The sequence below is a fragment of the Anolis carolinensis genome, unplaced genomic scaffold (assembly GCF_035594765.1).
Source record: "Anolis carolinensis isolate JA03-04 unplaced genomic scaffold, rAnoCar3.1.pri scaffold_9, whole genome shotgun sequence".
Lineage (NCBI taxonomy): Eukaryota > Metazoa > Chordata > Lepidosauria > Squamata > Dactyloidae > Anolis > Anolis carolinensis.
The window spans coordinates 28307048-28334599 of NW_026943820.1; the positions used below are offsets into that span (position 1 = coordinate 28307048).

Here is a 27552-nt window from a genome sequence, read left to right on the forward strand (position 1 = left end):
TGCCTGACGAGACTTCCCCCCGGGCTCCGCCTCTTCTGCGCCTGCGCGCCGGAAGCCCTCCACCCCGGCCTCTGCCGGCGGACTTTCTCGGGGCCGGTGGGCGCCACGCCGCCGCCACTAGGCCTCAGGCCTCGCTATCCGCCCCTTCCTTCCCTTCTTTCCCCTCAGCTCTCCTTCCGCGCCGGCCGGCCCTGGCGCCGCTCTTCCCCGCGGCCGGTCCGCTCTCGCTCCCTCTGCTTCTGCTCCTTCCGCGCCGAGCCCGACGGTGGGCGCCCGGCCCGCACGCCTCCACCACGCCGCCGCCCTCGCCTCCCTCGCCCGCCCGCCTCCTCCTCCGCTCCGCCGCCGCCATGCCGGGCCCCGCCGCAGGGAGCCGCGCCCGCGTCTACGCCGAGGTCAACAGCCTCCGCAGCCGGGAGTACTGGGACTACGAGGCGCACCTCCCCGCCTGGGGGTAAGCGCGGCACTAGGCCTCACGCCTAGATCTCCAGCTCTGTCTCTCTCTCAGGCCTGGGCCAACTTAGGCCTTCCTTCCAGATGTTTTGGACTCCAACTCCCAGCGTTCCTAACCGCCTCAGGCCCCTTCCTTTTCCCCCTCAGCCGCTTAAGCGGCTGAGGGGGAAAAGGAAGGGGCCTGAGGCGGTTAGGAACGCTGGGAGTTGGAGTCCAAAACGCCTGGAAGGGGGGAGGTCCCAAGTTGGCCTAGGCCTCTCTATCTCTACCTAGCTATAATAATAATAATAATAATAATAATAATTTTAATAATAAAACTTTATATACCGCTCTATCTCCCCAGAAGGATTATATACCAGGCCTGGGCCAACTTGGGTATTCCCTCCAGGTGTTTTGGACTTCAACTCCCACAATTCCTGGTATATATCTATCTATATCTGTATCTACCGTGTTTCCCTGAAAATAAGACAGTGTCTTATATTAATTTTTGCTCACAAAGATGTGCTAGGTCTTATTTTCAGGGGATGTCTTATTTTTCCATGAAGAAGAATTCACATCTATTGTTGAACCAAAAAATGAACATTTATTATATACTGTACAGTAGTTGTCATCACAAACCAGCATAACCAGACAAACTATGAATCCTATCAAGAATTTCTTGTTACAGTAGAGTCTCACTTATCCAACACTCGCTTATCCAACGTTCTGGATTATCCAACGCATTTTTGTAGTCAATGTTTTCAGTACATCATTATATTTTGGTGCTAGATTCATAAATACAGTAATTTCTACATAGCATTACTGCATAATGAACTACTTTTTCTGTCAAATTTGTTGTATAACATGATGTTTTGGTGCTTAATTTGTAAAATCATAACCTAATTTGATGTTTAATAGGCTTTTCCTTAATTTCTCCTTATTATCCAACATATTCGCTTATCCAACATTCTGCCGTCCCGTTTATGTTGGATAAGTGAGACTCTACTGTACTACCATTATTTCCATGTATAACAATCTATAGCACGTACATTTACCGATCCTGCATGCTCTGGTGTTGTGTTCGGTGGGCATGCTTCCAAACAAAAACTTTGCTAGGTCTTACTTTCGGGGGAGGCCTTATATTTAGCAATTCAGCAAAACTTCTACTAGGTCTTATTTTTCAGGGATGTCTTATTTTCGGGGAAACAGGGTATATACAGTAGAGTCCCACTTATCCAAGCTAAACGGGCCAGCAGAAGCTTGGATAAGGGATTAAGGAAAAGCCTATTAATCATCAAATTAGGTTATGATTTTACAAATTAAGCACCAAAACGTCATGTTAGACAACAAATTTGACAGAAAAAGTAGTTCAATACGCAGTCATGTTATGTTGTAATTACTGTATTTATGAATTTAGCACCAAAATATCATGATATATTGAAAACATTGACTAGAAAAATGGCTTGGATTATCCAGAGGCTTGGATAAGTGAGACTCTACTGTAGCTATATCTGAATCTATATCTCTGTATAATACTAAAAAAATAAAACTTTATTCATACCCCGCCACCATCTCCCCGCGGGGACTCGGGACGGCTCACATGGGGCAGAGTCCCAAACAACATAGGACAAAATATAGGCAACATAATACAAATCACACTATAAAAAGATAAAACAGTAATACAATATATCAATTAAAACAAAAATACAGGATAAAAAATTGCATTTAAAACACATAACTGGTAAAACCGTAATAAATATAGGATAGATTATCAAAAACCCTCTGGGGCTGATTAATTATTGCCTGTATCTCCAAAGGCCTGCCGAATACACAGATATATACAGATATGTACATATCTGTATGTCTGTATGTATATGGGTATATCTCTATCTGTATATCTCTATTTATATATTTCTATGTACATCAAAGAGAGGGAATGGGAAATTACAGGGAAATAAAGGAAGCAATAATTGAGTGCACACGAGCGGTGATAGTATTGGGATGGAAAGATAAATCAAACTGGACAGTAAACAAATGGTATCAGTATATATTTATTTATATATTATTTTATTATTACATCACTTTTACCCCGCCCTTCTCACCCATCAGGGGACTCAGGGCGGCTTACAATATAAACATACACATCAAAAAACCAAACAAAAACAGTTTACATGAGATTTAATAGTATTAATAATATTAATAATAATATTATGATGTAATACAATGTAATAATAATTGTAATTCACTATTATAATTGTATATTTATATTACATGCAATATTACTAATAATATTGCAATATAGTCGTATAATATAATATATTGTATGTATATATACTTTTTAACTGCCCCTGTAGTCAATGTTGTCAATACATTGCGATGTTTTGGTACTAAATTTGTAAATGCAGTAATTACTTCATAACGTTACCGTGTATTGAACTGCTTTTGCTGTCCATTTGTTGTAAAATGTGATGTTTTGGTGCTTAATTTGTAAAATCATAATGTAATTTGTCCTTTAATAGGCTTTTCCTTAATCCCTCCTTATTATCCAACATTTTCGCTTATCCAACGTTCTGCCAGCCCGTTTATGTTGGATAAGCGAGACTCTACTGTATATCTATCTACATCCTAGATTAGAGAGCTGGTGATGCCCAAGTTAGGCCTTTTGTAATGCATTATATATATATGTGTGTATGTCTGTATCTATATATCTGTATAGGAGTTGTGGGAATTGAAGTCCAAAACACCTGGAGGAAGGGCCACAGTTGGCCCATGCCTGATCTATATCTTTCTATATTTCTATATCTATGTACTAGCTTAGCAATGCTCGGGTTAGGTCTTTTTTTAATGCAATATATATATACATATCTGTGCATGTCTGTATGTATATGGCTATATCTCTATATATATACTAGCTTGGGTATCCAGTGATGCCTGCGTTAGGTCTTTTGTAATGCGATATATACCTATGTGTGTATGTCTTTATTTATATAAATATATATTTATATATCTATGTCTATATACCTATCTACTAGCTTAGGTACCTGGCAATGCCCCAGTTAGGTCTTTCGTAATGCTATATATACATTTGGGTGTATGTCTGTATCCATATAGCTGTGACTATATATCTAGCTATATATCTCTATACATCTATATATATATATACCCATATAGCTATGACTAAAAATCTAGCTATATATCTCTATATATCTATATACTAGTTTAGGTACCCAGCGATGCCCAGATTAGGTCTTCCGTAATGTGATATATACATATATGTGTATGTAATTATATCTATAACTCGGGGACTGCCTGTATATATACAAATGATAAGAAATAGTAATACAAGAAAGTGAAGACCCATATTGCACTCAGTGCTCCTCTCTGTAAGTCACTTCACCCAAAAGGCAGGTCTTTTGATCAGGAAATACTTGTTTGGCATCGCCATCGCCTCCTTATCTGTTTAATCTGGGGCCCGTATCTGTCTAATGAGTAGCCTCTGCCCTGCGCCTCCATCTCATGCTCCCGGAATGTGTTTTCCGTCCGCTACACTCTCCTTGCCAGTCTTCCCCATCCCTTCATTCCTTTCAGGCAAATGACCCAAAACCAGGCCAGGGTTGGAACTCCATGGTGGCATTTTTGCAGGAAGAGAGGCAGCAAGGAAGAAGCTGCTTTACAGCAACCAAGCTCTTCCTTTAAAGCAAGGATATTTGACTCCCTAGGTGTTTTGGACTTCAACTCCTACAATTCCTAACAATCTCAGGCCCCTTCCTTTTCCCTTTCCTTTTCCGCTTAAGTGGCTGACAGGGAAAAAGAAAAGGCCTGAGGCTGTTAGGAATTGTGATGTTGAAGTCCAAAATACCTAGAGGGCCAAAGTTAGCCCATACCTGCTTTAAATGATTGAATTAAAGAAATCGAGGGCTTGCTAGAGATGCGCTGATCTATTTTCTTGAAAAACAACAGGTGAAGGAACTGGGATAACATCATGTTGCCTGACCACACCTGTGGCGGGATTGCACATGTCTTTATGTAATTCCTGAGTGAAATGCATGGTTTTTAGTGAGCAGTGGAGCATTGGGGAACATGTGAGTGCATATCTCTTTGGTGCATTGTGGATTTGTCCTTTCTTTTATTGTTATCAATGGCAGATAGGGAAGTGAGTGAGAGACAGCTTAACACATAGGTTTGCTATCCTCAGTCTCTGGTTGCCTTTCAAGCTAAAATCTATTGGATATAATATCTAATAATAATCTATATATATAAAATGATAAAGTTGTTTGCGCAGTGACTATAACAACAAAACTAAACATCCCAGAAATACGAAATTTGGCAACACAATGCAAAAGGCTTGCCTCCAGGTTACAACAACACAACCACACCACAAAACCACAATCCAGACCCACAAAACTCACAACAACGCATCATGCGATAACAACACAACGAAACGCCCCAGAAATACAAAACTTGGCAACACAATGCAAAAGCCTTGCCTCCCAGTTGTAACAACACAACCACACCACAAAACCACACAGGACCCACAAAACTCACAACAACGCATCGTGACTATAACAACACAACTAAACGCCCCAGAAATACGAAACTTGGCAACACGATGCAAAAGCCTTCCCTCCAGGTTGTAACAACACAACCACACCACAAAACCACAATCCGGACCCATAAAACTCACAACAACGCATCGTGACTATAACAACACAACTAAATGCCCCAGAAATACAAAACTTGGCACACAACTAAACGCCCCAGAAATATAAAACTTAACAACACAACACAAAAGCCTTGCCTCCCGGTTGTAACAACACAACCACACCACAAAACCACAATCTGGACCCACAAAACTCACAACAATGCATCGTGACTATAACAACACAACTAAACGCCCCAGAAATACGAAACTTGGCACACAACTAAACGCCCCAGAAATACAAAACTTGACAACACAACACAAAAGCCTTTTCTCCCGGTTGTAACAACACAACTACACCACAAAACCACAATCCGGACCCACAAAACTCGCAACAACGCTTCGTGACTATAACACAACTAAACGCCCCAGAAATACAAAATTTGACAAAACAACGCAAAAGCCTTGCCTCCCAGTTGTAAGTACACAACCACAACACAAAACCACAATCCGGACCCACAAAACTCACAACAACGCATCATGACTATAACAACACAACTAAACACCCCAGAAATACAAAACTTGGCAAAACAATGCAAAAGCCTTGCCTCCCAGTTGTAACAACACAACCACACCACAAAACCACACTGGACCCACAAAACTCACAACAACGCATTGTGACTATAACAAATACAAAATTTGACAACACAACTCATCCACCTCCCCAATCCCTACATTCACACTTGGCCTCCAAAAAAACAATTACAATAATAACAATGACAACAACAACAACAATAAGAATCAACACCATCACAGGCAAGAAACAGCCAGGCACTGAGGCTGAGAGGCCAGTCAGTGCTACACTGGGCCTCCAAAAAACAATACAGTAGCCTCTAACTTATCCAACCTCCATGACCACTACAACAACAATAATAATAAACACCTACACAAGCAAAACAAAAAAAGACTATTGTACCACAATAAAAATATAAACCGCACTCAGCAGAATCAGACATTACAACTAGCAACAAACCAAAGACAACAGGGATCTCAAGCAATTATCAATCAACACAAAAATTGAAGAAGGTAACAGACTTCAAATACTACTACTAATGTGAGTATAAAGAAGGGTGGAGGTCACAGCATAAATACAACCTAATGTAGACTGACCAGCACCACCAGACTCAGACACAGCAACGCGTGGCCGGGCACAGCTAGTAGTAATAATAATAATAACTTTATTTTTATATCCAGCCACCTTCTCCCCATAGGGACCCGGGGCAGTTTACATATGGGACAGGAAATCCATCATACATACAAGCAACGGTCCATTAAAATCACCAAAAAAGTAAAAACATCATAAAATAAAAAAACACAATTACACATAAGAGAAGAACAGCAGCATTGAGGCTTTATCAGACCCTATACAACAAGAACCAATGACCATAATTATTAAAAATGGGCGTGACCAGGTTATAAACGGGTTGGGCAAGGGATAGTGCAAACCAATGTATGATAGGGCCAGGGAAATGGACAAGGTGCACAGACCCGAGTACTATCTGGTGACCTAAGGAGTGGGCATTTATATCTAGGAACTGATCATTCTCAAATGCTAGCTGAAACATCCAGTTTTCCAAATCCCTGTAAAAAGGTTTTCAAATGGTTCCACCGTTGCTTCTGGAATCTGGACGTTCAGGCCAAAGCACACATTAATGAGTAAATTGAGTTTTGCTGTTGCTGTAAAGTGGCAGTTTTCCACATTTATTATGCACTTCCATGTGATGTTAGAATTCTCAGTAGTGTGATCATTGCTCAGAGTAAAGCTATCCATGATTGAAGGCTGTGGTTCTCTGTATGTTTTAGTGAGATGCTACTGGGGCTGTCCTTTTAGGGAAAGTAATATAAGCAAAAGTGGTAGCAATTTTCTGAGAACAGTTTGGATACTCTATACTGCCTACAGAACCAGCTTTTATTAGCTTTTATTGTGTCGCTAGTCTTGGTTCAACACTCCCGCTGGGTTATGGCCTTTTTCATTGACTGCTGTTTATGGCGTATTGCTTGCAAGAACTGGCTTTAGTAGATTGCGGGTGGAGGGAATGTGTGGTTTTGCTGCTACACTTGATTTTGTCCACCAAAAGTGAGTAGTTCTTATTTCTGTCTTTTGTAACAAAAATAGCTAAAGATATACAGAGGGTCAGTAAAATCTGTAGTCAATTAACCAGTATGACCAATGCAATCTGGAGGTGTCCATTTGACTTCTAACACCTCTTGGGTCTGCTCACAGGTTTGCTTAAGGATGGCTTTGTTCATCCCACTCACTTGGCATTCCAGTCCAGGACAGTAATTCAAATGGTTACCTAGTTCAAAGTTTAGGAGGTGTATTTTGTGGCTAATTAGGGTCAAGTTATCAGCACCGAATTGGATATGTGTGGGTTGGTAAATAAGATCCTGAATAGGTGTCTTCAGCATCAATGCTCCTATATGATATCTGTAAATGGTGCTTGCTGCAAGTTTTTAAAATTGTTTTATTTGATATGTCAATTTGGTTTTTATATTAGGATATGATGTTTTAATCTAATTATGTATTATGGTCGAATGTATTTGTATGAATTTTATATGTTCTCCTTCGCTTTGAATCCCACCCACGGGAGAAAAGAGGGATAGAAATAATAATAATAATAATAATAATAATAATAATAATAATAATAATAATAATAATAATTCAGTAGGCATTAAAAAGCAAAACTGAGAAATCCTTATTTAAAACTGAATACTTGCAGACCTAGACCTGTGAACGGATTGGTGTTTCTTGCATCGTGAGCAGAGGAGCAACAATGGGAGGGCCATATATTGCTTTGAACCGATGAGATTGAGAGTTGTTAATAAAAATCAGACTAGTCGCGTATCCTGCTGCTGTATACACGTCCTGAACAATCCCATCTCTTCTGTAGTGAGAAAAATCTTGAGTGAACATCTTATTAAATCAAGACTCTTGTAGTGTTTGGTGGGTTGTTTTCTTTGTTGCTTGTAGATGAATAGCGAGTGTCGAGGATAGGTTCCATAGAGGCTTGGAGGAACTTTTCCTACTTCCTTTTGACCTCATTGCTCAGATGGCCATGAAGTTTCCTTTCTCCAGCTTTTGCAGTCCATAGAGAATGGGAATGCACAAAAGGGCAATCAGTTTATTTCCTCATGCTTAAAGTGTGTTAGCAGATATTCTGATCCTCATTCTTCAGTTTCAAAAGTTTTTGGAAAAGAACGTCAGGCTGATCACTTTCTCAGCTGTTTCCTCTTCACTGTCTGCAGGAATCAAGACGATTATCAGCTCGTTCGGAAGCTTGGCCGGGGGAAATATAGCGAAGTCTTTGAGGCTATAAACATCACCAACAACGAGCGAGTGGTGGTAAAAATCCTTAAGGTGAGTTTTTGTTGGGTGCCGATAAAAAGCTTTCTGGGTAACGGAGCTGTGGCAACAGTGTTCCCTGAAGCCCTGCAATGGGCCCGCCTTGTACGTTTACTTTCTGCATCCTCAACTGAGTTTTTGTATCTGAATGGAAATGGAGGTGCTGAGGTTTAACACTATCTGAGGGTGGAAGTTCCCTGGCTGTTTCTCTCCATCTGTTTCAGCAAGGTAAATTTGCAATTGATGCCATTGGCAAAGGAACACCACTTCCCCTTGGTATTGCCTCTCTCTGTTTGTTGTTGATGTTCAATCCTGGTGCCTGCAGGGATATCCATCAAGCATTCAGCAGCACTTGTGTGACCATGTGCTTGCGTACCTGTTTCAGGTGGCCCTGAAAGGTTCTGTGGGTCATCCTTTTGCCTGCACATGTCCCAAAAGGTGCTTCCTTTTCTGGTGTAGCAGATCATACCTGTTCTGTCCATGAGCTCTATCTAGGTTCGTTGTTCCTCATGCGCTTGGTAGCACTCCGTGAGGTCTACGGAGGGGAATGCCTTTCAGTGAGGGAGCATGCCATCTCGCGTTCACTAGTCCTGCCTTGTTTCCTTGTCTGCCGCAAAGAATAGTATGCTACAGGAACCGAAGCTAGCTATTGCCTGGCCGTGGAGGCAAAAGCAAGGCCTGTCTTATTGTGAATTAAGAAAGTGAGCTTTCAGCAAGGAAGTCCCTGATTGAAATCTCTTCAAGTCAAACTGGTGCCTCTCGTTCTCAATCTCCACCTTTTTCTGTCATAAAGCTGAGAGCTATTCTGATCTTGCAGCCGTTGTGACTTCGAGCCCTTGGGGAAAGTGCTCTGTCTATGTTATTAATGGCGTCTTCGTTTTGCTTGAATTTGGGGGCACCTGTTGGTTGATTAGTAGCTGTGTGGTGAAAGACTTTTTAATAACCTGCCTAGAGGCTTTTGCCAGTCTCTACGTTTTTTTTTTAAATCTGTACATTCCTCTCGTCATCCTACGAGACTCACTCGCCCAATGACTCACAATACTCACATCAACACAATCCACATAAACAGCTTGCATTCTCTGATGAATCTCCTTTGGGGTGACACCTTCTGCTGTCAAGAATTCAGTGACTGCACGTTGCTTAAGTCGCATTGACCGACCGTCTGCGCAGGGTTCCATACTTCGCCCTTCAACAACACAACCGTTCAATGCTAAGGCTTCCTCGTCTGCGCAGGGTTCCATACTTCGCCCTTCAACAACACAACCGTTCAATGCTAAGGCTTCCTCGTCTGCGCAGGGTTCCATACTTCGCACGTTAACAACACAACCGTTCAATGCTAAGGCTTCCTGCCAAATGGAACTAACTGTAGAGGAGAGTCTACTGAACAAGCCAGTCCCTGCCGCAGACCAGGACTGCCGTCTGTTGAGAAGTTACAAAGGTGGAGGCATTACTTTTCATTCAACTCTCGTACTAAGCAAAAATACATGAAATGGTGTAAGGAGATGGCTTTTCTTGGGACATTGAGGTAGTAGTGACAGCAAACCAAATCCGTGCCTCGGTCTGTGTTTTACTTTCAAGAGAAAAAACAAGTGGCTGCAGGTTTTATTCCTTCCATGTTATTCCTGCATTTTGGTGCCCCATTTGAAGTTAAAGAAGACCATGGGCATACCCAGAACCTGGTCAGCAGCGTGAATTTTAAATGACCGGGGTAACTTTGTTCAATTCCATAATTTTTGTCCTTTGTAGTGAATGAATTCTCATGCAAACTTCAGTTTGCGTTGACTTTGTTTTTCTGGCTTTCCCAATTTTGCAGAACGTACCACGCTTTGGCTGTAGAGGAACTGTGTGGGAGCTAATACTTGCCTGTTGGATCTCTTTGCACAGAAAATGTTTTCTGTGGGAGGATCTGTTTTGTCAGAGACAGGAGGATAATGAGAAGATAGGTCTTCACTAAGTAAAACCCTGCAGTTTGACCTCCTTTTCAAGAACAACAGCCAATCTCAGCTTCTTGCAATACCTGGGATCCAAAGCAGTGAGGAATATGTTCCAACACAGGCAAATGCTTTAGCATCTCAATAGGAGGATTTCAGATTACGGCGGCTGTCTGATATCGCTGCCTTGTTGAGAGAAAGGATACGCATTTGCATTTGTTAAAAATTAATAACCGTGCATCTTAACTTTGCATAAAATTCCAAGGCTTTCTGTCATACTTTCCCTAAAGCTGTCAGTTTTGAACGGCAATGGCTTTGTTTTGTCAAAGGCTTTCATGGCCGGAATCACTGGGTTGCTGTGAGTTTTCCAGGCTGTATGGCCATGTTCCAGAAGCATTATCTCCTGACGTTTCGCCCACATCTATAGCATGTACCCTCAAAGGTTGTGAGGTATATTGAAAACTAGACCAGTGAGGTTTATATATCTGTGGAAAAGTCCAGGTTGGTAGAAAGAACTCTTGTCTGATTGAGGCAAGTGTGAATGTTGCAATTGGCCACCTTGATTAGCATTGAATAGCCTTGCAGCTTCAAAGCCTGGGGGAATCCTTTGTTGGGAAGTGTTAGCTGGCCCTGATTGTTTCCTGTCTAGAATTCCCCTGTTTTCAGAGTGTTGTTTTTTTTACCTCACAACCTCTGAGGATGCCTGCCATAGATGTGGGCGAAACATCCAGAGAGAATGCTTTTGGAACATGGCCATACAGCCCAGAAAATGCACAGGAACCCAATGGCTTTGTTTTGATCTGTCTTCCAAAGAAGCAGTGGAGCCATCACTTCTTTTAAATAATGTATGTTAACTGGTCCGAAACAGATAACATCACATTCCTGATGACAAACGAGACATGCATTTCCTCCTCCTGCTCGCCTCTTCTTTTGCTGTTTGCATTCTTCGTCTGCTGTGCGTTATCCTGAAGGAATGAGGCAACATACCTCACATTTTGCTTCTAAGTCTGAAGAAGGAACTTTTACAAAAGAAGAAATGTTGGGCTGTTTTCTCCTTCCAACAGAGCAACCTCATTTATCAAGTAACTGATGATTGAATTGGAGGCAGTTTCTGCCTGCCTTCAAGAGATACTAGCGTATATACCTGGAGTTGCCTGGGTCTGCACTCCCTTTGTGGCTCTTTCTTTTCTCCCTCAGTTTCCCTAATGTTAAATTATTTTTTTGTCATGTCAGGAGCAACTTGAGAAATTGCAAGTCACTTCTGGTGTGAGAGAGTTGGCCGTCTTCAAGGACGTTGCCCAGGGGACGCCTGGATGTTTTGATGCTTTATCACCCTGTGGGAGACTTCTCTCATGTCCCCGCATGGGGAACTGGAGCTGACAGAGGGAGCTCACCTTCTCTCCCCAGATTTGAACCGCTGACTTATTGGTCAACAGTCCTGCCGGCACAAGGATTTAAGCCATTGTGCCACCGGGACTCCAGTAAATATTGAACTGAATGTTACTATTACGGTCATTATTTACACTCTTGGTCTGTCACCGTAATAATAACATTCAATATTGAATTGAATGTTATTATGGTCACAGACCAAGTGTGTAAAACATTAAAAACAGAGGGTTTTTTAAAAAGAAAGTGCTAACATTAAGACCAGAAATTGATAACATTGAAATCAGAAAGTCCGTACTATGGCTACACGGCTTCGTATGATGCTTATAAAACCAGTGGGTATGGATAATAAAATAAGTAAATTCAAACTTGATCTGTTCAAATCATCCACAAACCACTTCCTTGTTTTTATAACTGCTGCAGAAAACGTAGTCAGTGGTTCCCAGCCTTTTTTTGACCAGGGACCGCTTTAACCACATTCCAACATTAGTATCAAAAGGGTTACAAATCAGTTTTTGGTCGACTTTAGATTTGGTTTGTTTATTTGGGGTCCTGCTTGAATCCCAGTCCCCACATTGGTCAGGGGTTGGACCAAAGGGTTTCTGCACTCAAGATGAGGGATAGAAAAATGCCCTTGATTAAGAATCTTGGTGTAAAAATATCCGCAGCCGTTTCAGTACATGACACCCGCTCAATTTGGTGAGACGAGAGTCTTTCACCAGAAGGACACACACACACACATACACCCACCAATAGACTAATGTGTTGTTGAGAAATGGCAATCTGGCGGTTCAGTGCCCCTTTTGTGTGTTTCTCCTCATCTGGAGACGGCCATTCTTCTGGAGGCCTGTTGAGTCTCCACTTGCCCCGGCCCACTTGCCAATGTACAAAGAAACCTTGATAGCAATCTCACGTTTGTAAAATCACCTTTGTGTATTTAAGCCAGTGAAGAAAAAGAAGATAAAACGGGAGGTGAAGATTTTGGAAAACCTGCGCGGCGGAACCAACATCATCAAGCTGGTTGACACCGTCCGGGATCCAGTGGTAGGTCCTTTTTTGCCTTCGGGGAATTGGCTTTAAAGTCCATGATGAACTGGGTTGCAGTGTTTAGATTTATAATGCAGGTAGAAAAGTTGTTGAGCTGGGGTTTTTGTATTGCACTATGTCACACGATTTTTGTTCCTGGGTTATGAATATTGGTTCTATCATAAAAACATGGGAAACTGCAAAAACTAATGGTTTTCATTTCTGGAGGGAGGCTCATCTGAGAATCTTTGCATTTCAATAAAGAGATGAAAGTGAAATCATAATAATTTTAATAATACGAGGGCTAGCCACAAAGTAGATTATGTTTTGGAATTAAAAATGAACAAAGTATAGGAGAAAACATTTACCATATTGCAGTTGAAAGCAACACCTAAATACCACATCTCACGTAGTCGCCGTTCAAATCTAGGCACTTACCATAGCGATGAATGAGCTTTGTAACTCCTTCCCCACTAAATTCTGCCGCTTGCAGAAACATCAAATTACATTATGATTTTACAAATTAAGCACCAAAACATCATGTTTTACAACAAATCAACAGAAAAAGCAGGTCAATGCACAGCAATGTTATATAGTAATTACTGTATTTACAAATTTAGCACCAAAACATCACAATGTATTGAAAAAATTCACTACAAAAACATTGACTACTTAAAGGCAGACTGCGTTGGATAGTCCAGAACGTTGGATAAGCAAATGTTGGATAAGTGAGACTCTACTGTAGTTTGTGGCAGCCACAAAAACAAAGTTTCTGGAGTAGGACAATAACTTTCAAAGTAAGGACCGCACAATTAAACAGGAAATAACATTTTCAAATCTGGAACAGGACTTTTTTTCAAATTTTGTTACCTAGTGTTATTTGTTTCGGAATTAAGACTATTGTGTGCATTTCTCTTTATAAAAAGTAAGCCTTAACGCCTCACTTTGAACCTTTAGAATGTATGGAGAAGTTTCTGCGTTTAATGTTTTCTGTAACAATGAACACGGAGCTCGCTTTGCTTCTCTGTAGTTTGAAGTTTAGAAAATGCATGATTTCAGAGGGATCTTGGGATAATCGGTTGCAGGGAAAGTATGGTTAAATGGCAGAACTTTCTCTCTTCCAGTCAAAGACCCCCGCTCTGGTGTTTGAATACATCAATAACACAGATTTCAAGGTGAGTCTCTGCATTTGTATCATAGAAGATTTGCCAAAAATGGCAAAAAAGAAAGATTCCTTCATGTGGAAGAATGCATTGTGCAGCCCGTCGGCTTGTTCATGAGAAATCAGCGGCCCAAGCTGCCTTTCCTTGTGGCTTTTGTGGCCCAGATTTGGAAAGAGTGCCGCAATGGAAGTTGATTGCATTTCTTAGCAACTCTGTCTCAATATAGCAACCGTTGCCTTGCAGCATTTAATGCCGTGCTAATCTTCTTGCTATGATACTCTGTTTACAGCAGCGGTGTTGATGGGGATGGTAGCACCCGACTGTTTATTTTTATATATTTATGTGCTGTGCATGCGGAGAGCAGATTTGGGAAGCATGCAGACCCCAAAGTTAAGCTTTGGGGGAAAGGGAGATGAAGCTTGATGGCGGTGACAGGTTCTGTGGAGTTTAGCGCCACAGAGATCATAAGCAGCTTTGCATGACAGGCCATCAGAAATGTTTAATACACACAAATGAGGTGCAAAGATAAAAGTGTGCTAGATACTAAAAGTAGAGGGAAGGTAGAACTTTCCAGTGAGCTAAGAGCAGAGCTTTCCAAACTTTTTGTGTTGGTGACACACTTTGTAGACATGCATCCTTTTGCGACATTCAATTTTACTAGCGAAATTTATATACACATACATATAAATTTCATATAATTTTTATTGCATAAACATGGTTTGGGATTTTGTCCTTTGCACTTCTAGTAATAATAGTAATAATGATAATAATAATATCCCTGACCTCACAATCGTTATAAAAAACAAAGTATGGATCGTTGATGTTGCAATCCCAGGTGACAGCAGAATCAGTGCGAAGCAACTGGAAAAACTGACGCGATATGGGGATTTAAAGATTGAACTGCAAAGACACAAGCCAGTAAAGGTAGTCCCAGTGGTGATTGGCACACTGGGTGCAAGGCCTAAAGACCTTGGCCAGCACTTGAAAACGATTGGCGCTGACAAAATTACCACCTGTCAGCTGCAAAAGGACACCCGACTTGGATCTGCACATATTATTGGCTGATACATCACATAGTCCTAGACACTTGGGAAGTGTCCGACGTGTGATCCAATACAACAGCCAGAATAGGGATCTTTTTGCTGTGTACTAATCTTGTTGTGTATCAAGTAGTAGTAGTAGTAGTAGTAGTAGTAATAATAATAATAATAATAATCCAGCATATCTATCTTGTTTGGTGTGTCATACAATGTCATTGTGTCAATAATTATTATTATTATTAATAATAATAATATTTCTTACCCGCCTCTCCTTGTGGCTCTCGGCGGGTTACAGAATAATTAGAACACATAAACATTGTAAACATACCACAAATACACATATTAAAATGTGTTTATTTTAAATATATTTCTTATGTCCTACAGTTCATTTTTGTGTAGTTTCCCCTATAGCTGCTCTCTGGGGTTCAACCCAAGCATCGTCACCATATTTTATTTTTTTAATTAAGAATGTATTCATTTTAGTGTTAGTTACTGCAACTCCATAAACAAATTGTGCAAATTATAAAAGTTAGAGTAGTCCCTACACTTGGAACAGCACCACCACCTCACTTCTGTAGTGATTAAACCTCTCTAGAGGTTTTTAAAGCTGGATGGCCATCTTTTGGGGATGCTTTGATTGTGCATTCCTTCCTGGCCAAATAGGGGTTGGACTGGATGCCCTTTGGGGGTCCTTTCCTTCTCTGGAGATTTTTGATGGCTGTTTATTGGGAAAGCAAGAAGGAAGCTTTGCAAAAAGGTTAGTAATGCTGATTTCCTTTTCTTTCTTTTTTTGCTTCCTCTCGTCAAACCCAACTTCAGCAACTGTACCAGATCCTGACAGACTTTGATATTCGGTTTTATATGTACGAATTGCTCAAGGTGAGTGTTTGAAATGTAGGAAAGGTCACTCTTGGTGTTTGGGATTCTCGAAGTTTGCCAGGTGGGGCTTCGAGCAGCTGATGGGTTGCAGCTTTGCATTGGGCCTGAATATGCTGCTGCCTCTGTCCTGGCAGCGCCAATGCAATACCTCCCAAGCACCGTTTGGTCATCAGCACCTTCCCTAACCAACTATTACCAATATTGACTTGAGTCTAATGTGCCATTGAATCTAATGCGCACCTCAATTTTCAAAACCCTGAAAACCATATATATATATATATATATTTTACTAGCGAAATTTATATACACATACATATAAATTTCATATAATTTTTATTGCATAAACATGCTGGTGAATGTAATGCATCACTGCAAAAAGTGCACTCTTTGTTCTTTGGCCAAAAAAGTCCAATATATCATGTTTCTCCCTCTTTTTCCAATGTGGCTGAGGCTTTCCTTATGCCAGGCGCTAACATCCGTCTGTCTCTTTCTTGCAGGCCTTGGATTACTGTCACAGCATGGGCATCATGCATAGAGATGTCAAACCTCATAACGTCATGATAGACCACCAACAGAAAAAGGTACAGAAATGGCCAGTCTGGGTTCTTTGATAACAGTGTGGCCCATTGAGGAGGCATTATCAGAAATCAAGGATTGGTGCTTAAGCTTCAGTGGAGACCCCTTTCCCCCATGATGACTACTCTTCCAGGAGTGGATTTCCCTTCCTTCCAAGGGGGAGATTCCTCTCACTTCCTGCTGTCTCAGCCCCATTGGTAACTTGGAGTTGTTTGCAAGTTACATTTTTGTTCCGTATCAGCAGATCAGCTGGCTTATATTTGGGTCAGCTTATAGTCATGAATATATGTACATTTATTATTTTTCTCAATTATTGTTGCTACTATTACATTTATTTTACTCTATATTATTATTATTAATAATAATAATAATAATCTTATTATTGCATTTATTATTTTACTCTATTTAAACTCTATTTTACTCTATATTTATTTTACTCTATTTATTATTACATGTATAATAATAATAATAATAATAATTTATTTATTTATATACCGCCCTATCTCCCGGATGGGACTCAGGGCGGTTTCCAATCATAAAAACAACACATACATCACATAGCAAAATAATAACACATTATTAAGCAAAGTAAAACAATAGAATTATATAGCAATAAATAATTTTCCTGTATTTATTATTATTATTATTAATACATGTATTATTTTACTCTATTATTATTAAAAGGATAGATACATAAGCACATTTACACTGAAAAAGATGAGAATAATGATTTGATCAGAGTTGGACAGTCTTATCTTAAATTTGAGCTTTATATAAATATTCAAAAACATTTAACCTACTGATGCCTCAATTAATGTAATTTTATTTGTATCTATTTTTATTTCTGAAATTTACCACCCTCGGTCTATACTGGAGTCTATGTTTTCCCAGTTTTTTTGTGGTAATATTAAGTGCCTCGGCTTATATTCGGGTCGGCTTATACTCGAGTATATACAGTATATTAAAATGCATGGGCTGGGCTCACTCTTTTCTCCTGTCTCCATAGCTGCGCCTCATAGACTGGGGCTTGGCTGAGTTCTACCATCCTGCTCAGGAATACAATGTCCGCGTCGCCTCGAGGTACTTCAAAGGCCCGGAGCTCCTCGTGGATTACCAAGTAAGGCTCCTCCTCCTGCTTGCAAGCAATGAGTGTGTAGCCCAGACATGGGCCAACTTCGGCCCTCTCTCCAGGTGTTTTGGGCTTCAACTCCCACCAATAGCTGTTAGGAATGGTGGGAGTTGAAGTCCAAAACACCTGGAGGGAGGGCTGAAGTTGGCCCATGCCTGGTGTAGCCAGTAAAAACTTCAGGCGTCTCAAGAGAGACCCCGCTACCTGTCATTAGTTATTATACAGTCATCATCACACCGAAATTAAAAAATGGTAAAATATAACAGTAGATAAAATATGTAGTCGGAGGGGATGGGTGATGGGTGGGCAACACGCTGGCTTTTTAGTATGAAATATTAGTAAAATGTTAATTTTAAAAAAGGATGTCTAAGAGATATAAACAAAAGAAATGTATGTATTGTATAGATAACACCAATAATACAGCTTAGAAATCTGGATGCAAATTGTTTATGTGTATTCGCACCAGAATTAAGCGTAAATAATTTAATTTAAACATTGAAAAATAAAATTAATTATTGTTTGGATGGAGGTTAAGAAGGGCATGGCAGAGTCCCACTCCAAAAGCAATATAACAAGTAAGAGATCCCTGGAGCCTTGTTAGTGCAGAAACATCACTTTCGAACTTATGCTCTGCCAGTACATACATAGAAGTTATACACTGTTTTAATGTATGTATATTTGTAGATTTTAAACTCTACTGAAAAATTTTTAAAGCCACTTTGAGCCTTCTTGTTGGAGAGAAAAAAGGGGTATAAATAAACATAATAATACATAAATGTAGGCAGTCCCCAAGTTACAAACAAGATTTATTCTTGTAGACTTGGTTTTACGTTCAATTTGTTTGTAAGTCGGAACAGCTACATACAACAGCTACATACAGGCTAAACTGCTGTCCTGCAGAAAAATCCTGCCAATCATAAGGTCGGCAGTTTGAGACTGGGCTCGTTAGCCCCAGCTCACTTATTCACCTAGTAAGTCGAAAGCAGAAATGCGAGTAGATAAATAGGCACCACTTTTAGTGAGGAAGTTATAAAGGCACCCTTAAGGACATTAATTATTTATTTATTATTTATTTACAGTATTTATATTCCGTCCTTCTCACCCCGAAGGGGACTCAGGGCGGATTACAATGAACACATACATGGCAAACATTCAATGCCAACAGACAAACAACATTCAGTTTTAGACAGACACAGAGGCATTTTAACATCTTTCCAGTTTCACAATTCCGGCCACAGGAGGAGCTGTTGCTTCACCGTCCATTGGTGGCTGTTCTTCCTCATTCTTTTCCTCGTGAGCAGTTTTATGGTGTTGTAGATTAGTTAAATTAGCCTCCCGCATAAAGCGTACCTAAATTTTCCCTATTTGACAGATGCAACTGTATTTCGGGGCTGCTAGGTCAACAGCAAGCCGGGGCATTTTTTTTTTTTTTATGGTCGGAGGCTTAACCCGACCCGGGCTTCAAACTCATGACCTCTCGGTCAGTAGTGATTTATAGCAGCTGGTTACTAGCCAGCTGTGCCACAGCCCGGCGCTGGAATTGGAAGGAAAAGCTTGACATGAAAGATGGGTCTTCCGTTGTGTTTTAAATACCCGACATCTCATTTAGCTGCTATGGGATCTCCTCCCACAGTTGCCTTTTCAGGCGGTCGATGGAAAGGGAATGCTTTTTTGTTGATGCCTCTTCCTGTTGTTCCTGCAGATGTACGACTATAGCCTAGACATGTGGAGCTTAGGCTGTATGCTGGCCAGCATGATCTTCCGGAAAGAGCCCTTTTTCCACGGTCAAGACAACTATGACCAGGTGAGGAAGCCCAAAAGAGCTTTGCAAAGAGGCTGTGATCATGCATGCCTCCCCTTTCGTTGTACTATCACAGATCAGGGTCTTGAAAATCTTGGGTGGCTAAAAAAGTGTCAGTTTATGTAATACTGCTAATCCGGGAGCGGCTTGAGCGCCCGCTGTTAGCTCCAGTTCCTGCTAACCTAACAGTTCGAAAACATGCCAATGTGAGTAGATCATTAGGTACCACTCCGGCGGGAAGGTAACGGCGCTCCATGCAGTCATGCCGGCCACATGACCTTGGAGGTGTCTACGGGCAATGTCGGCTCTTCGGCTTAGAAATGGAGATGAGCCGCTCCTGCAGCTCCCGGGGTTTGAACCTGGGACCTTCCGGTCTACAAGTTCAGCAGCTCAGCACTTTAACGCACTTTGCCACCGGGGCTCCTTAAATGCAGTTATATATTACAATTATACATTTTTGTTTTTTAATTATAAATATCGTGCATTTTTTTTTATCGAAGTGACACACCACCTGAGCTATGCTCAGTTTTTTGGTGAATTTTGACACATCAAGCTCAGAAGCTGTAGATGAATGGTCGGTACGGAAGGAATGCACGAAGGAAACAAATACCACACACATCCCTAATAGACAAATAGACCCAGTACTGGCTTTATAGTAGCTAGCTATAATGATGACACAAACAAAGGGGAAGCATCACATTTACACAGCATTCACTCGCATGCGTTCACTCAAATTCATACTCACCATCCTCCTTCATTCAGTCCATCTTGGAAGGAGGCGGGTGTTCAGACTCTGCTTTCCTTGCAGATCTGGCACACTTTTCGAAGAGAAAAGGGTCTCCTTATGTAGAACGTGTTGCTGGTGTTCTTTGATTGTTTAAACAACTTGTCATTCATCTAAGACTTGGTGAAGCTCCATGAACAGTGGCTGTTTTTCTCCCTTGACATAAAGAGCCGTTGCTTCTTAGTTCCTTAACTTAACTTAAACTGCAAAAACTTGGTTTGTGCAGGCGGGACACCCTGCAGCACATTTGGCTCTAGTTTTTGAATTAATATCTCATTGAGCCTCTACCAATTCAACATAGTTTGTGGGCACAAAAACAAAGTTTCTGGAGTAGAACAGCAACTTTCAAAGTCAGGACTGCACAATTAAACAGGAAAGAACATTTCTCAAATTGAGTTACATAGTGTTATAATAACCTGCCTCTTCTTGGCTCCTACTCCTATGGGGCCGGGCTGTGGCGCAGCTGGCTAGTAACCAGCTGCTATAAATCACTACTGACCGAGAGGTCATGAGTTCGAAGCCCGGGTCGGGTTAAGCCTCCGACCATTAAAAAAAAAAAATAGTCCCGGCTTGCTGTTGACCTAGCAGCCCCGAAAGACAGTTGCATCTGTCAAGTAGGGAAAATTTAGGGACGCTTTATGCGGGAGGCTAATTTAACTAATCTACAACACCATAAAAAAAACTGCTCACGAGGAAAAGAAGAGGAAGAACAGCCACCGATGGACGGTGAAGCAACAGCTCCCCCTATGGCCGGAATCGTGAAGCTGGAAAAGATGTTAAAAAAATGCCTCTGTGTCTGTCTAAAAACTGAATGTTGTTTGTCTGTTGGCATTGAATGTTTGCCATATATGTGTTCATTGTAATCCGCCTTGAGTCCCCTTCGGGGTGAGAAAGAAGGGCGGAATATAAATACTGTAAATAAATAAATAAATAAATAAATATTCCTCCTCTTGCATTACTGGCTTCTGGGCTGTCTTTGCTGCAACAGAGCCACCGCCATCTCTGTGTTGTTTTCCCACCTTTCCATTGATGCACATCTATTATTTATTGCAGTTGGTCCGCATCGCAAAGGTCCTGGGTACGGACGAGTTATATGGTTATCTGAAGAAGTACCACATAGAACTGGACCCACACTTCAATGATATCCTGGGGCAGTAAGTTCCCATTGAGTTTTGTTGCCTTGCATGGGCCATGGGGGGGAAAGGGAAAAAAGTGAGTTGGCTGTTGCTAGGTGAAGTGGCCCTCTGCCATGTGATTGGGAAGGAAAGGGAACAAAGTGGATTGACTGCCACTTGGTGATGTGTAAAAGGGAAAAGAGAAAGAAAGGAAAGAGAAAAAAGGGAGGGGAAGGAAGGAAAGGAAAAAGGAAGGAGGGAAGGAAGGAAAGAGATGATATTGGACGAACGGATTTTAAGCATATGTTTTATGTTTTATATTTTATACTGTATTTAATTGGTTGTAATATATTTTTATATGTTGTTGTTTTGAATGATGTATCGGCATCGAATTGTTGCCAATTGTACACCGGCCGCCCTGAGTCCCTCCGGGTGAGAAGGGCGAGATAGAAATATCTGAAATAAATAAATAAATAAAGAGACAGATGGGAAAAGAAGGGAAGAGAAAGGGAAGGAAGGAACAAGGAATGAGGGAAGAAAGGGGAACGAAAAAGCAAGGGAAGGGAATGTTTGTATGAGGAATGGAAGGCCCGGGCTGTGGTGCAGGCTGGAGAGCAAGCCAGCTGCAATGATTCACTCTGACCAGGAGGTCATGAGTTCGAGGCCCGCTTGGAGCCTATGTTTGTTTGTCTTTGTTCTATGTTAAAAGGCATTGAATGCTTGCCTATATGTGTAATGTGATCTGCCCTGAGTCCCCTTCGGGGTGAGAAAGAAGGGCGGAATATAAATGCTGTAAATAAATAAATAAATAAATAAATAAATAAAATGGAAGGAAGGAAGGAGAAAGAAAGGAAACAAGAAGGGAGGGGAGCAAGGAAAAAGGGAAGGAAAGGGGGAAAGGTGTGAGGGAAAGGAAAAGAAGAAGAGAAGAAAAAGGAAAGGAAGAAAGAAAGGAGGAAGAAAAAAGCAAGGAACGGGAATGTGTGTTTGAGGAATGGATGGATGGATGGATGGATGGATGGATGGATGGATGGAAGGAAGGAAGGAAGGAAGGAAGGAAGGAAGGAAGGAAGGAGAGAGAAAAAGAATGGAAAGAAAGGAAACAACAATAATAATAAATAATAAACTTTATTTTTATATCCCGCCTCATCTCCCCGAAGGGACTCGGGGTGGCTCACAACAGGGAATAGCCCGAACAACAAGGGAAGGGGTTGAAAGGAAAAGGGAGGGAAGGAAGAAAGGTATGAGGAAAGACAAGAGAAAAGAAGAAAGGAAGAGAAAGGAGGGAGGGAAGAAAAGGCAAGGTTAGGGAATGTATGTATGAGGGATGAGAGGAAGGAAAGAAAGGAGGAAAGGAGGGAGGGAGAGGGTTCAGGCAAAAGAGATAAGGAAGGAGATAAGGGGAGAAAGAGGAAAGGAGAAGGAAAGGGAACGGAAAGGAAGACCGAGGGGAGGAAGGGAATCCTTGGTGTGATGGCGGTGAGGGAGCCGGGCAGCTGTCGGCAGCCCTTTGCGCCCCCCTTGTCATGCCATGCCATTAGAGGCACCCACCTGCTCTTGGCCTCTCCGCCTTCTGAGATCAGTCGGCTTCAGATTTCTCAGTCCTGTAAATGACTGCCGATAATCTAGCGTGTGGACCTCGAGTGTCCCTGAAGGTATTTAGTTGTGGCCTGTCGATGGCATCCAAACAACCCCTGGCTTTGTATCTTTTAAAACGATAGGGCATCCTGCATGTACAGTAGAGTCTCACTTATCCAACATAAACGGGCTGGCAGAATGTTGGATAAGCGAATATGTTGGATAATAAGGAGGCATTAAGGAAAAGCCTGTTAAACATCAAATTAGGTTATGATTTTACAAATGAAGCACCAAAACATCATGTTAGACAACAAATTTTGCAGAAAAAGTAGTTCAATACGCAGTAATGCTACCGTGTTTCCCCGAAAATAAGACAGTGTCATATTAATTTTTGCTCCCAAAGATGCTCTAGGTCTTATTTTCAGGAGATGTCTTATTTTTCCATGAAGAAGAATCCACATTTATTGTTGAACAAAAAAAAATGAACATTTATTTTATACTGTACAGTAGTTGTCATCACAAACCAGCATAACCAGACAAACTGTGAATCCTATCAAGAATTTCTTGTTACTACCAATATTTCCATGTACAACACCTTATGGTACGTACATTCGCCGATCCTGCATGCTCTGGTGTTCTGTTTGGCGGGCCTGCTTCCAAACAAAAACTTTGCTAGGTCTTACTTTTGGGGGAGGCCTTATATTTAGCAATTCAGCAAAACCTCTACTAGGTCTTATTTTCTGGCGATGTCTTATTTTAGGGGAAACAGGGTATGTAGTAATTACTGTATTCATGAATTTAGCACCAAAATATCACGATATATTGAAAACATTGACTACAAAAATGCGTTGGATAATCCAGAACGTTGGATAAGCGAGTGTTGGATAAGTGAGACTCTACTGTACTTAGCACATCTGAGAGCGAAAGCCCCGACGGGAGCAGCGTGTACCTCTTTTATAACAAACTAAATGCCTCTTTTGCGCAGGCATTCTCGGAAGCGCTGGGAGAACTTCATTCACAATGAAAACAGACACCTTGTCAGCCCTGAAGTCTTGGACCTTCTGGACAAACTCCTGCGATACGACCATCAACAGAGGTTGACTGCCAAAGAAGCTATGGAGCACCCTTATTTCTGTGAGTGTTGTTTTGGTTAGGCACTTGCTTATAAGATTTTGTGATACGAAATCCAGCATATAGATCCTGTTTGCTGTGTCATACTATGTCTTTGTGTCAATAATAATAATAATGGGATAATAGAATCCTAGAGTTGGAAGAGAAGAAACCCAAGAGCCATCCAGTCCCTTTCTGCCAGGCAGGAAAAGCTCCACCAAGCCCCCCCGACAGGTGGCCAGCCAGCTTCTGCTAATAATAATAATAATAATAATAATAATAATAATAATAATCTCCTTCCTGTAGACCCGGTGGTGAAGGAGCAGGTCCAGCAGCAGCCCAGTTTGGACAGCCCTGTCCTCTCCAGCAGCCTGACCGCCGCCCGATGAAGTTTGGGGGAACGGCGACACAGACGACGACGACGACGGGTAATTCCAGCGGTTTACAAATGCCAGGCGCACGAGACCCCCCTCCGGCCACCTGGGGAAGGAAAGGCAGGGAGCGAACAGACCCCCGTATCCACAGCCTGGCCTCGGAAGGGCAGGGCGGCCCTCCCGCTTCCTCCCTTCCGCTCTCTCTCTCTCTCTCTCTCTCTTTCTTTCTTTCTTTCTTTCTCTCTCTTTCTCAGCCCAGCACTTAACGGCTCCCCCTTCTTAAACTCTCTCTCTGTGTGTGTTACACCAAAGTCCTGATCCAAACGGTTGTGTGCGATGCGGATCCGAGGGCGAGGGACTCCGAAACCAGCTCCCGCCGTCGCCTCTCCCTCCTCTTCTACCTTTGTATTTTTTTCTCCCGCTGGGCCGGCTCCTGGTTTCTTCCTTGCGCCCAAAACGGGTGAAACGTGAGCCGGTGATGCCGAGCCTCTTTACGGGAACGCATCGCGGCCATTCCTCTCTCTGGTTTTGGGCCTAAAGTTTTGAGTCAATCATTGGCGCCGAAACGCATTTGAGAGGCAGCTGACGTCGGGGGAGCTACGCTTTGGAAACCGCCCCCCCCCCCCCTCTCTTCGTTTTCCCAGCCCCCCTCTTCCTTTTCTCCTTATGGGAAGTGCCTGCCTTTTGCCACGAGGGGAGGAAGGTCGGTCAGTCGGTCGGTCGGTGGATCCTTCGAGGTGGGAAAGCGTGCTTCCGTTCCGATCGATAGGAAAAGCCCACCCGGGGGCACCTTTGAGGCGTCGCTTTTGCCACAGGCGTGGAAGAAGAAAGAAGAAGCAGCAAAGAGGAAGCCTATTCTTTTTTGGAAGGAAGCAAAGACACCAGCTGGAAGTACAGGGAGCGGCGATCCAGACCCGTTCTCCGGAGCGTTTTCCACACATCCTTGGATTTCCGGCCCTTGGATTCGGAGCAGGATCCGCTCCTTTGTGTGGGATGCTGCCCCTTCCCGTGGTTTCCTTCCTCTTCTTCTGTTGGGTCTCTTCCAAGCCCCCCATAGTTCAACCCCACCTTTTTTTTTTTTTTTTGGAGGGGGAAACATATTTTGTGATCTTGTTGACGTCATAAACCTGAAAATACACCGTTTTATTTTTTTGTTTTTGGGTCACCATGCCTGAAGGCGGGGTGTTTTTTTTCCCTATCTTTCTTTCTCCTTATTATTACATTGTCGAGTATTTAATTTTAAGAAATGGAGGTTTAGACTGTTTCTATTTTCGAAGCATCTGTTTACATTCCACATCCCAATAAATAACAACATGTTAGCATTGATATCAGGTCAGATCCATTTGTACAATTCACTGGAACCAATAAATCTCTCTATGTACAAATGCGTGTCCTCCTCCTACTTCTGGTCTTGGGGAGGCGTTTGCGGGTTCGGGATTTGGAAACCCAGGGAGGAGGTTCCCTTGCATATGACAAATTCCATGTTGGACAAATTAGAAAAAGTAATTGGAATTGGAACTCTTTTATGTGAAGCTGCGGCAAGGTCATGCCTGGAATGTTATATTTCTGGTGAATGAAATATTTTATAGAGCACAGTTTTTGTTCCTGGATTATAAATATCATTTCCTAATTGATTCTATCTTAAAAACGTGGGGAAAGTTTATTAAACTGCACAAACTTTGTTTTTGTGGAACATCCTGCTTATAGCACACGTTGCCATAGTTTTACAATGCATCTCTCATCATTGAGTCTCATCCAATGCAACCTAGTTTGTGACAGCCACAAAAACAAAGTTTCTGAAGGATAACGACTACTTTCAAAGTAAGGACCACACAATTAAACAGAAAACAACACTTTCAAACCAGGAACATAAAAACTTTCAGATTTTGTTACATAGTATAATTTTGTTACCATATATACTCAGATAAGCTGAGTTTTTCAGCCCTTTTCATGAGCTGAAAAAGCCTCATCCAGCGGAGCCTGGAGGCTGTTGCTTGCAATATATGATATATTTAACTCTCATCTTACCCTCCCTTATCAGTGTTTTCTTTTCCAAAGCCTCCCTTGCTCTTAACCAAGGGAATGTTTTGAAAAAGGAAAGAAGTCCTTGCAAGTCTGGAAGAATAATATATATATACCCATTAATCTTATACCGTGTTTCCCCGAAAATAAGACAGTGTCTTATATTAATTTTTGCTCGCAAAGATGCGCTAGGTCTTATTTTCAGGGGGTGTCTTATTTTTCCATGAAGAAGAATTCACATTTATCGTTGAACAAAAAAATTGAACATTTATTATATACTGTACAATGGTTGTCATCACAAACCAGCATAACCAGACAAACTGTGAATCCTATCAAGAATTTCTTGCTACTACCATTATTTCCATGTACAACATTCTATGGTAGGTACATTTACCGATCCTGCATGCTCTGGTGTTCTGTTCGGCGGGCATGTTTCCAAACAAAACCTTGGCTAGGTCTTACTTTCGGGGGAGGCCTTATATTTAGCAATTCAGCAAAACCTCAACTAGGTCTTATTTTCTGGGGATGTCTTATTTTCAGGGAAATAGGGTAGTAACAAGCAGGAGCAGGAGCGGGAGGCTGTTGCACAATCTGCAGCCTTTTCCGCATCCTTCCGTGGGTTGAAAGCATTCGTTTTTGCGATCCTTTTGCTGATCCATAACAGTTATTGGAACACTTCTGTGAATGCGGGGCCATGCTGTCCGAGAGAGCCTTCTTCCGGACCCGGCTTTGCCTTTGACGCTTGCTTCCCGTCTCTTCCCTAGGTCTGTCTGACGCTGTTCCTCCCCATTTCCCATAAGCAGAGCAAGAAACCAAACCCAAGACGTCTTCGCCTGCTTCTGTACAGAGGAGATGCGCATCTTCGAGGGGTCAGCAACGTGGTGGCCTCTTGGAGGAGCGGAACGGCGGCCAGAACCTCCACGGCGCCCAAGAAGCCCCCAAACACCCCGACCTTCCTCTTCCGGTTGACTCTTCTGGACCAAGAAAGCATGGCCAAGACAAATACCCGTTCTCATCATCTCCCGGTGCCCAGACCAGTATCTCCTCTTCGGCCAGATTGGCCCTGTTACTGGGCAAACTGGTGTGGTTGAGGCTCCGTGCCGCGATGGACAGTTCTATATTCAAAAGTATTATATATATTATTGAATAAAGGTTTTAAATGTA

At 41.9% G+C, this 27552-nt stretch overlaps 1 protein-coding gene across 3 annotated transcripts; it reads left to right on the forward strand.

Moving 5' to 3' along the window:
• Positions 1–27552, forward strand: csnk2a2 (casein kinase 2 alpha 2). 3 transcript variants are annotated; one of them, XM_062961556.1, is made up of 12 exons: positions 1–454; positions 8378–8489; positions 12734–12835; positions 13942–13992; positions 15840–15899; positions 16397–16480; positions 17482–17592; positions 19307–19408; positions 21243–21343; positions 23868–24016; positions 24299–24420; positions 27153–27552. In XM_062961556.1, exons 1-11 carry the CDS (start codon positions 351–353, stop codon positions 24379–24381), a joined length of 1059 nt encoding a protein of 352 aa, XP_062817626.1. In that variant the 5' UTR covers positions 1–350; the 3' UTR covers positions 24382–24420; positions 27153–27552. The 3 variants fall into 3 exon arrangements, with proteins under 3 accessions (XP_062817626.1, XP_062817627.1, XP_062817624.1); XM_062961557.1 differs by having other exon boundaries at positions 24299–24416; positions 27152–27552; XM_062961554.1 differs by lacking the exon at positions 27153–27552 and having other exon boundaries at positions 24299–25751.